General features: G+C 37.5%; 1 protein-coding gene across 1 annotated transcript in view; it reads right to left on the bottom strand.

Moving 5' to 3' along the window:
- The window catches only part of LOC108316766 (lymphocyte antigen 75), a 145377-nt gene that overhangs the window by 16909 nt on the left and 116085 nt on the right, over nucleotides 1-12383 (bottom strand). Inside the window, 3 exon segments of the mRNA XM_017546868.2 lie at nucleotides 363-536; nucleotides 1215-1331; nucleotides 3406-3516. Of these exon segments, the coding sequence (XP_017402357.1) occupies nucleotides 363-536; nucleotides 1215-1331; nucleotides 3406-3516 (402 nt within the window).

A 12383-nucleotide genomic window follows, 5' to 3' on the forward strand; every position in this document is an offset into this window, starting at 1 on the left:
TGTTGCCCAGGCTGGAGTACAATGACTCAGTCACTGCTTACTGCAGCCTCAACCTCCCAGCCTCAACTGATCCTCCCACCTCAGCCTCCCACATATTTGGGACTATAGGTGCACGCCACCACACCCAGCTAGTTTTTGTATTTTTTGTAGAGATGAGTTTTCACTCAAGCTGGTCTTGAACTCCTGCACTCAAGCAATTCAGCGCCTCAGTCTACCATAGTGCTGGGATTGCGGGTGTGAGCCACCATGCCCAGCCTTATTCTATTTAATGAGGCACACTTATCTCAAATAAAATTATTTTAAAACTGGCCCTACTTTCTCTGCTTCCCCTAGAATGGAAAAACACCTCCGGTCATACTTACTAGCTGTTTTGCATAGTGTTCCTTCCACAGAAGAAACTTCACAATTTCCTTTTTTCCATTCACCTGTCTTGATGTGCAGAAAAGCACAGGTATCAACTAAATCCTCACCATCATCTTGGTCTGTCCACTTATCAAATGTCATATTTGAATGATCAAACCACTTGAAACTCGCATCTGTCAATGAAGGAATATTTTCAACATTATGACAGTTTTAAAAGGTGTTCAAAGCCAAAAAGGGTATAGGATTAAAGGTGGAAAGTTAATAAGGTATGTCTGGTCTAAACATTTGGTTGTAGGATTAAAATTAGAAGGAGAAGTATATCCTGTGTACAGCCAAATCATCAAAAGCTATTAAGAGGGTTCTGAAGATAATCCAATTTTTGCAAAAAAATCTATATGTATAATATTCTCATGGGAAAAAGTCAAGAAAAATAGTTAAAATATTAGTAGTAACCTTAGTAATTCCACTTCATTTGAAAATATTTACATATGTACTTCATATTTGTTTGTAGTAATGATAAATACATTTATTTAATAAAACCATGATAATTTAGTCTATCCTTAGCCTATTAGTTGCTGATGCTAACTTTTACAGATCATGCCATATTACAAAAATACCGAGCCTTAGAACCACATTTTAATCAAGACAAGAATCTACTGTGGCTTTCCTCTGTGTAACTCATTGAGCTATACAGGGACAAGCTGTGGTTTGATCATAGGTGCACACTGAAAATGTAACACCTGGAGGCCACAGGAATCATCAACTTGAACTAGAGAATTGAAGAGCCATCAGTTTTACTACATTAAAAAAAGAAGAACAAAGTCACATCCCATGAGGTAAATATCGCTTACCATCTGTGTCATAAAACATGCCCAGTAGGATATCATCTGAGCCTTTCCATTGCTTTTTCAAAGTATCCAATATAAAAGCATTTTCTTCTTCATTATGTATGCTTATCATGTCTGCTCCTGAAATTATTTTAAAGAGAAAAAAGTCAGCATATTCTAGAATCAGTGAAAATCACTAGCTACATAAAAATAATTAACTTTTTATATATATTAGAGCTGGACAATAAACTTTGATCTTATGGTTCATACAAGCTAATAAGGGTATAGGAACATGCCTTGGCTCTCAGCCTCTAATGATTTATGTCATTGAAATTATGTTTGTGTCTCAGTATACCTAATATAAGTTGAGGTTTTTTTTGAAGGGATAGAAAATAGTTGTAGGGGCCAGGCACGGTGGCTCACACCTGTAATCCCAGCACTTTGGGAGGCTAAGGCGGGTAGATCACCTGAGGTCAGGAGTTTGAGACCAGCCTGGCCAACATGACAAAACCCTGTCTCTACCAAAACAACACAAAAAACATTAGCTGCGCCTAGTGGTGCATGCTTGTAATCCCAGGTACTCAGGAGGCTGAGGCAGGAGAATTGCTTGAACCCAGGAAGTAGAAGTTGCAGTGAGCTGAGATCATCCCACTGCACTCCAGCCTAAGCAACAGACTGAGACTCCATCGAAGCGGAAAAAGAAAAAGAGAAAGAGAGAAGAGGAGAGAAAGGAAAGAAGGAAGGAAGAAAGGGAGGGAGGGAGGAAGGAAGGAAAGAAAATACAGGCGAAAACTTGTTTTAAAAATCTTTTAAGACCAACAAAATTGCTATTATTTTATTTCAACTGCCTTGAAATAAAACCATATTGGCATGTTGGAAATTTCATCTTGTTTTCACAGAGTCTACGTTCAGGTAAGACTTTTTCAAAGGGAAACAACATATATGTATTAAGTACTATGTGACACTTTAATAAGATTAAATAACTTTTGTGTTTACATTTATTCCTCCTATAATAAATGTATATGATTTTGATTAAGGTATCCCTAATACAATTTGATACATTCTTCTAAATGTTATATTGTTGAAGAATATAACAATAATAAAAAGCACCTTTAAAGAATCAGGACTCTCATATCACCAGGTTAGATATTTGGGTTTAAAAAGATGCTAGTCAATCACAGTTTTAGTTTGAGCTAACAAGTGTCACAATAATTAGAGGCTCAATGAAAGGATACATTTTGGGCCCAGTAGCCCAAAATAGCCCATAAATATATAAATAGCATCCAAGCAGTTTTTTAAAAATGACTTTTTTTTTGTTGGATGCAGTGGCTCACACCTGTAAATCCCAGCACCTTGGAAGGCCAAGGCAAGAGGATCACTTGAGGCCAGGAGTTTCAGACCAGTCTGGGTAACCTGGTGAAACCCTGTCTCTATAAACAAACAAAATAGCTAGTGCATGCCTGTAGTCCTGTCTATTCAAGGGGCTGACATGGGAGGATCACTTGAACCCAGGAGTTCAGGGCTGTAGTGAGCTATGATCACGCCACTGCACTCAAGCCTGGGTGACAAAGCAAGATCCTGTCTCAAGAAAAAGACATTTTTATTTAAAATATTTTAGAATGTGAAGTTATAAATCTATTTCCCAGAGAACACTGAGAGTATGCTATAGCAAACAGTCTTTTTATAATTATTCCTTAATGTACTCTTCTTTACTATGGTCTTCATTCATGTCCCATGTAATCTGACTTCAGCACTTTCCAGGCAGAAGAACTAAGTGATTAAGAACTCGAAGTCTAAAATCCAACAAACCTAGGTTAAAATCCTGGCTTTGTCAATTATTTCCTGTGTAACTTTGAACAAATAACCTAAGTTAATTTTCATCTCTCAATAAATGATAATAATACACTACTTGATAGGTTTGTTATGATAATTAAAGCCAAGTAAAGTATATGCTGTGCTTAAGCATAGTGCCTGGCATAGGCTATGCATGTTAAATAGACCCGGCTTTGGACAGTATTATCCAACTCCTGTCTTCCAACTCCAGGATTAAATATATACCCAATTCCACAGCCTGTAGCTTGTGTGTTGTCAAATAAAAGTTGTATATTAAATCTCAGGGCCCAGTTAAAAGTGATGTGACAAAATCAATTTTTAAAGAAATTAATGAATGTTATTTACTAATTTGTGAAAAAATAAAAAAGAATAAGCCTTTTACCATGGTCCGTACACTGATTTCTGACATCCTCTATGCTTTCTACTTTGATGGCTTCTTGGAGAAAAATGTAACAACTGTCTTGGAACTGAATCCAACCAGATGAAGGACAGTCTATGTAGAAAAAAGAAAAACTATGTTAAATCACTTGAAAAAAAGAATTACATAAATTCCCAAAGATAAGGACATTAGATATTAAAGTTTCACACACACATAAAGGCAATTTCCTTTGTTAAATCTTTATTAAAATAAGAAATCAACCAGTGTAACAGGAATTTGTTTCTCTCTATTAAATATACGGGAAAGGAGAAATGTGCCAATGATTCTCTCTGACTTTACAGAGGAAAGATAAAAGTTTTTAGGTTGTTTAGGAACTCAGACATGTAAATTAGTGTTATTACCAAGGTAACAAACTATCTAGAAGACAACCAATGAGACTTTTTTTTGAAGGTTATCTTTGCAGCATATAACGGTTTCAAAAGTAGATTCTTTGAGGTAGCTCAATAAAATAGGACTATAACTCTTCCTCTATTGCTGTAAAGGGACATCTCCCTCACCTCTATCTTGGTCTCTTTTTGTTTATTATAAAGATGTACATTTTTAAGCCTAGACTCTAGAATTTAATTGGTTAGCATTATATAGACATTTTATGTTTAAGTTCTGCTTTTTTTTGAGACAGGGTCTTGTGCTGTCATTCAGGCTGGAGTGCAGTGGCACGATCTCAGCTCACAGCAACTTCTGCCTCCTGGGCTCAAGGGATCCTCCCACCTTGGCTTAACTGGTTTAAAGTCTGGGCTGTGATCCATCTGGGCCAAACCAAGAATTTGGAGGTCAACTTGTTGTATAAGGTAGATGAGGAATAAAATTTCATCTTCCTCAGTATGAACATAAGTTCTGATGAGGTCACCATGGGGTTGGTTGCAAGTGTTTACTCCATGGTGGCACATACCTGTAGCTAGGAGTACAGGTATGTGCCACCATGCCCAGCTAATTTTTGTATTTTTTGCAGAGATGGGATTTTGCCATGTTGCTCAGGCTGGTCTCAAACTTCTGAGCACAAGCGATCCACCTACCTTGGCCTCTTAAAATGCTGGAATAACAGGCGTGAGCCACCAGGCCCAGCCTAAGTTGTGCATTACATTTTTAATATAAACAAGTAGAAGCAAGCCCTACCACAAAGATCAGAATTTACCAATTAGCTACATTAATCTAAGTTGATTCAACACTCTCAGTTTTACTAAGCTCAGAATATTGTCCCCAGTACTGACCTCAGCTACTTCTTTTTTTTTTTTTTTTTTGAGATGGAGTCTGGCTAGAGTGCAGTGGTGCGATCTGGGCTCACTGCAATCTCCACCTCCCAGTTCAAGCGATTCTCCTGCCTCAGCCTCCCAAGTAGCTGGGATTATAGGTACCTGCCACCACGCCCAGTTAATTTTTGTATTTTTAGTAGAGACGAGGTTTCACTATGTTGACCAGGATGGTCTTGAACTCCTGACCTCATGATCCACCCACCTCAGCCTCCCAAAGTGCTGGGCTTACAAGCATGAGCCACCACGCCCAGCCTGACCTCAGCTTGTTATATATAGCACAGAGCACATGGCCGCCAAGCTAGATTGCTTCAAAGTCTTATAACTTCTTGATAATGAGAGTTGAGCAGAAGTGGATGTTCAATATACCAGTCTTGCCTTTAAAAGGAAGCAGTGTGTCCCCTATATTTGTACTTACTGTATCAGACTTTTTTTTTTTTTTTTTTGAGAACAGAGTCTTACTCTGTCACCCAGGCAGGAGTGCAGTGGCATGATCTTGGCTCACTGAAACCTCTGCCTCCCAGGCTCAAGAGATTCGTGCCTCTGCCTTCTGATTAGCTGGGATTACAGGTACACACCATGACACCCGGTTAATTTTTTAATTTTTTTGTAGAGATAGAGTCTCACTATGTTGTCCAGGCTGCTCTTTAACTCCCGAGCTCAGCAATCCTCCCACTCTGGGCTCCCAAAGTGCTGGGATTACAGGCGAGAACCACTGTGCCCACCTATAATTTATTTTATATCCAAGTTTCTTTTTCCTTCCAGCTGTTTCATAAGCACTTGAATTACACATATGACTACCTTGGGTTTAACTCTGGCAGGAATCTAGAACTCTCCCGCTATGCTTGCTTAAAGATACGATGTTTTGCAACAAGCACTTTGCTTTGGGAAAAGTGTTCATTGTGAAATATTAAATTAAAGCAATGTGGCTATACGATTACATGATACCAACATTTACAAAGCAAAGAAGTCCAGAAAAGAGTCAGGAATTGGAGATGCCAGATAACTTTGTAGGAGGAAGGTCTGAAAAAAAGACACTTGGTTGAAAGTCTGTACATGGAGCAGATAGATCCTCTCCCTGAGAAATAGCCGTCAGCCATCTCAGGTTCATCATACATTTCTGCCACCTTCTTTGAAAGTCTGGCCTTCATTCAGAGAACATACTTTTATTTCTTCAAATCCACTTCTAGGCCATCAAACATTATTCTCTGTCTGCTCATCCTTTGAGGCTCAGGCCATCTATACCACCTTCTCCAAGACATCCCCACTAGAATTGATTTTGACTTTTGCATGTAATTTCACCATCCACCATCCACTGGAAGTGTAAAGTACCAGCAGGAACATGGCTTTAAAGTCAGACAGACTTCCGTTTTCATTTTGGTGGTGAGACCTTGGACAACTTCTATTATTTCCTGTGTTTCCTCAGGAAAAAAGAGATAACATCAAACTCACTGGATTGTTGTGAATATCAGGTAAGATGCTGCAAACCTGCACAGCACAGTGCCTCACTCGTACAAGGAAAGTATTTAAAATATGTAGTGTTTACATACATCATCATTCGAATCTCTCTCTCCTGGACAGTGACCACTCTGAAAATAGGGACTGAGCCTTATTAATTTTTGGATTCCTAAGAGCTCAGATATTTATTGGATTGTAATAAAGACTTAAACTATTCCACTGAATGAATGAATGCTCTTACTTGTCCTTAAATAGCTTAATTTATCATCTATTCAACATCTTCAGGCACTCTTCTTTCCTGTGGGTTCAACCTTTCCTTCTTGAAGCACATTAAGTTTCTTTTTTTTTTTTTTTTTTTTTTTTTTTTTTTAGATGGTTTTTTTTTTTTTTTTTTTTTCTTTTTTTTTGAGATGGAGTCTTACTCTGTCGCCCAGGCTGGAGTGCAGTGGTACAATCTCAGCTCATTGCAACCTCTGTCTCCAGGGTTCAAGTGATTCCCTTGCCTCAGCCTCCCGAGTAGCTAAAATTACAGGTGCATGCCACCACGCCTGGCTAATTTTTATTTTGAGTAGAGATGGGGTTTCACCATGTTGGCCAGGCTGGTATCCAACCCCTGACCTCAGGTGATCCACCCGCCTTGGCCTCCCAAAGTGCTGGGATTACAGGCATAAGCCACCGTGCCTGGCCGACTTTCTTATGTACTAAAATACAACTGAACTGACTTTGCTGCCAATTCTGATACCCTTCCTGATAAATTTTTAAAAAGTAAACTTTTTATTCAAATAAAACATGTATGTAATGCACAAGTTATAAATACACAAGTTGGTGAAATTTTTTTCTTTTTTCTTTAATGTTTTGGTGACTTTTCATAAAGTAAACATACCCATATAACCATCAGAGGAATGAAGAACAGAACATTAACCCCTTTTGCTCACCATCCTTCCAAAGGTCATCACTAACCTAACTTCTAACACCATCGATTAGTTTTGCCTGGTTTTGAAATTTATAGACATGGAATCATATATTATGTACTCTTTGATGTATGTCTGGCTTCTTTTGATAAATGTTACTTTTAAAATCATTTTATTTAAGACTTATTTAAGAACTTATTTATTCTTCTGTTGATGAGTATTTGGGTAGTTTCTAGTTTGTGGCTATTGTAATGCTGCTTTAAACATTCTATGCATACTTTTTGTGAGTACATTCCTAGAAGTAGATTGCTGGGGCCATGGAGTGTGAATATGCCCAGCTTTCACAGGTACTGCCAAACAGTTTTTCAAAGTAATTATAATTCTTGCAAGCAGCAAGTATTTTTTTTAAATCCAGCTTGATCATCTTTGTCTTTTAATTGAAGTATTTCCAGTAATACTTAATGTAGTTACTGATGAATTGGGGTTTATATCTACCATCTTACTATTTGTTTTTCATCTGTCCTACTTATTTTATGTTCTTTTTTCTCCTTTATTGTCTTCTTTTTTATTAAACATTTTATATTTGATCCTTTTTCTTTTAGCTTGTGAATTATATATTCTTTAATTTTTTTCCATAGTACGTACCCTGAAAATTACAATATGTGACTTTGCTTTTATAATACCTAAAATCAATCAGTACTTTTACCACTTCGTAGGCAGTCCTAGAAACATACAATATTTTAATTTCATTGACTTCCTTTCCTTTATCTTATTGTTTTATTACTGCTTTGCCTGGCCAGTGTTCCTTTAGATTTAAATACATATTTACGCTCTCTGTTGCCCTTCATTCCTTCTCGCAGTTCTGTGGTTCTGATTGGGATAATTTTCCATTTGCTTAAAGAAATCTCTTTCGTGTTTCTTTAAGTGCAGGTCTACTGGAAACTCCCTCAGTTCTTGATATCTTATAAATGTCTCTGCTGGACACAGTGGCTCATGCCTGTAATCCCAGCACTTTGGGAGGCTAAGTCAGGCAGATTACCTGAGGTCAGGAATTCAAGACAAGTGTGGCCAACATGGTGAAACCCTATCTCTACTAAAAAGCACAAAAAATTATCTGGGTGTGGTGGTGGGTGCCTGTAATCCCAGCTACTGGCGAGGCTGATGTAGGAGAATTGCTTGAACCCAGGAGGCGGAGGTTGCAGTGAGCCACGATTGCACCACTGCACTCCAGCCTGGGTGACAAAGCGAGACTCCGTCTCGAAAGAAAAAAAAAAGAAAAAAGGTCTTTATACTGTCTTCATGTTTGATGGCTATCTTTGCAAATACAGAATTGTAGAATGACAGCTTATCTTTAAGATACACATTGTCATGCACCATATAATGACATCTTGATCAATGATAGACTGCATATACAGCAGTGTCCCCATGAGGTTATATAATACCATTATTTTTACTGTGCTTTTGCTATGTTTAGAAACACAAATACTTACATCATGCTGAAACTGCCTACAGCATTCAGTATAGTAGTAACACGGCCATGTAGGTTCTGCATGTTACTGTGGAGCAATAGGCTCCAGCACGTGGCATAGGTGTGTAGTAGGTATACCATCTAGGTTTGTGTAAGTACACTACAGTGTCTGCACAATGACAAAATTGCCTAATGAAAAACTGCATTTCTCAAAATGTATCCCTGTTGTTAATTAAGCAATGAATGACTATAGTTTTGTTGCTTTGGCTTTCATCATTTCTACTGAGAAGTTAGCTGTCAGTCTCACTGTTGTTTTTTGGACAATAATGTGCTTTTTCCCCTTCTTGAGGCTTTAAAGATTTTCTTTGTCTTTGGTTTTTACAAGTTTTACAGTGGTATGCTGTTGTTTTAGTTTTTTTTAATCCTGCTAAGAATTCAATGCACTTTCTAAATCTGTGATTTATTTTCATTGGTCACTTTTGAAAAGTTCTTGGCCATTACCATTTCAGATACTGCTTCTGCTCCTTTCTCTCTCTCCTTCCTTTCTGGGACTCAAATTACGTCTATGTTAGACTTTTTACCATGTCCTGTATATCCCTTTTGCTCTTTTCAATACTGTTAATACTCTATACTATAATCTCATTCTTTCTAGTTTATTAATGCACTCTTAAGTTGTAACTTAACTGAGGGTAAGGGTAACTTCTTTTTTTTTTTTCTGAGACAAGGTCTCTCTCCATCACCCAGTCTAGAGTACAGTGGCACGGTCATAGCTCATTGCAGCCTTGAACTCCTGGGCTCAAGTGATCCTCCCACCTCGGCCTCCCAAGTAGACAGATGGCTAATTTGTTTGTTTGATTTTTTTTTAGACACAGGGGTATCACTGTATTGCCCAGCCTGGTCTAACTCCTGATCTCAAGCAATTTTCCCAGCTTGGCCTCCAAAAGTGCTGGAATTACAGGCGTGAGCCACTGCGCCAAGCTCACTTCAGTTTTTCATGCTTTTATACCCTATCTATTGAGTTTATAATGTCAGTGATTTTTTCAGTTATAGAATTTCAATTGATTATATTTTTTAAATTTAAATTTGATTATATTTTAAAATTCTAATCTTAGTATTTATATTCTTTAACTTATCACAGTTATTTTTAAAGTCCATTTCTAGTAACTCTTATTTCAAGGTAACCTATTAAGTCTGTTTTCTATTCTCCTCTCTGGTACCCTCACACCCCCTTAAGCCGGTTTTTTTGTTCTGTCTGGTAGCTTTCTATCTAATGCCAAACATTGTATGAAAAATCGTAGCACCTCTAAGTGATGTTATCTTCCTCTAGAAAGGATTCTTATCGGCAGGGACTGAGTCCATGTGAAGAGGTGTTCTAGTCTTTGTGAAGCCCAGTGCCTACAGATCTTTGAAAGCCTGGATATTAACTAGAGCCACCTCCTCTTTGGTGAGTCAAGACTCATATTTTTGGTTTCCTCAACACCATGAGATTGCCAAAAACTCTGCTCTGCTTTCAGCTATTTATGATTTTAGCAGCTCTCTTAAGGAGAATACACAGACTTTTGGGCTCAGCTCAGCAAACTGCCTTAGCAGCTCTCTGATGCCAGCATATATGATTCTTACGGAATTTAATCTAGATCTTCTAGTTGTTCTTAATGGGAGTGTTAGTCTTCTACTCCATAGTAGCCAGATGCAAAATTCCATCTTTTATACTTTTAAACAAGTTATCAACAAATGATAGCTACCTATCATCCATATCAGACATTTGCTGAGCAACTCCTATGTGTCAGGTATAATGCTTAATGCTAAGAGGTGAGGAGAAAGAATAAAAGTCTCCTACACTTAAAGTGGTCGAGTGATGGAAGAGTCAGACAGACAGGCATAATAGATATTATGAAGATAGGATAGGTAAAATGCTATGAGATGTAGAAGGAGTGTATGACTTTGTAGAATAAGTGAACATTTCAAAAAGTAGGCAATATTTGAGCTACATCTCACTGGATAAATATGAGGTTGCCACAGAGAAAAGAAAAAAGAAAAAAAAAATCCAGGCAAAGGGCGGATAATAAAAAGCACTGTTACAGGTGCTAGTAAGATCTCCATAAATATTCATTGAATGAGTGAACTAGGGTATAAAGGCAGGTTTCTTCCCTCCTTCCCCTCACTGCTGCCAGAGACATGACAGAGGATACAAGCAGTCATTTCCAGAATAAAACACAAACTGAAAGTCAAAAGGGCAGACTCTAAATTGCAAACTTTGATGATTTTTTTTTCTTTTTTTCCCTATTCTACTTTCTTCTGGTTCCTTTTATTGCTCTTTTTCTTTTACCTTATGGAATTTGAAAAAACTGAAATGGAAACTCACTATATTACCACACTGAATGACACCTGAAATACTTTTATAAATCATTGGCAATCATTGAACCACAAGTTCAGAAATGCACTTTTGTATTATTTCTAGTCAAAACTATAGATAGTGTTTTCTACTTATAACAAATAACTTGACAATATGCAACAATGAATTAATTTTTGAAATACCATTTATATAAAAAAAATGTCTAGTAAGTTCACAAAAATATAATCAACACCCAAGTCAGGCAAAACTTACAGATTACTTATTTGTACACTTATAGTTCTTTTATTTTTTTCTTTTGCTGCTGGCATGCTGTGAAAACATGTAGTTCTTATACTTTATGAATTAAAACAATCTGAAGATATGATCTCTAAAACACTGATTAAGGGATATTCCTATTTCAGTGGCAGCTCACGTGTCAATTCTCCATGAAGTGTCTAACCCTTATCTTCCTCTAACCTATGACTCCTTTGAACATCTGTAAGACTTTTAAACTGCCTTATACATGAGAGGCCTTTTCTTGTAACAAGGACTAAAGACATGCTCAGGCTACCAGATGATAGATTTATTGTACAGCTATACGGCTAATAAGAAAGCTGAGGATACCATCTCAGCAGTCAAATAGGCTTAGAGTTCATATACTAGGCCCCATCTTGGGCTGATGCTTAGCCTAGAGTAGACAGCTTTTGACTAAGGAAATTATCCTTATTCCAATTAGTTGTGGCTAGGGTTTTGAGAATAACATGGCACAAATCATAAGAACTATGAGTAGTTATTCTTTGGAAAACGAAATGTGTAACCCTCTCACAGCCTATACCTGTTTACATGGCACTCATTAGATCCTGCTTTATATAGCAGCTATCTGATATACATCCTGTTTTCCCAAATGGTTGTTAATTGCATGACAGCAGAGACCGTGTCTGAGATCTAATTGTATTCTCAATAATAACTATCCTTCTGTCTTGAACATAACACTGGAAGGGATGCATAGAAGTGGGTCAATACAGGACTCTGGTTAAGCCCATTAGGCTGTGGAGAAAAGTCAGGCTCTGACTACACAATCTTAGACATTTTATTTAAGCTTACTGTGTCCCAGTTTCCTTATCTGTATAATGGGAATGAGAACAGTACCTATCTGAGGGGGTTGCTATTAAAAAATTGTGCTAGGTGAATGGGATTCCACAGTGAACAAAAAGGAAAACATTTCCCGCCCTCCTGGAAATTTATGCTCTAGTTGAGGCAGAAATGTAAAAGGAAGAAAAATAATAAAATAATATGTTAGATGGTGTATTGTGGTCTATTGCTATGTAAAAAAAACCAGCAGCTTAAAACAAGAAACACAGTTAGGAAAAATAAAATCCTTTGGGAACATGCAAGTACTCAGAGATTTCGTCACCACCAGGCCAGCTCTACAAGAGCTCCTGAAAGAGGCTCTACACATATAAAGGAACAACAAGTACCAGCTCAACTAAAGGGCAAAACACCCA

This window comes from Cebus imitator, unplaced genomic scaffold (assembly GCF_001604975.1).
Source record: "Cebus imitator isolate Cc_AM_T3 unplaced genomic scaffold, Cebus_imitator-1.0 Scaffold10, whole genome shotgun sequence".
NCBI lineage: Eukaryota > Metazoa > Chordata > Mammalia > Primates > Cebidae > Cebus > Cebus imitator.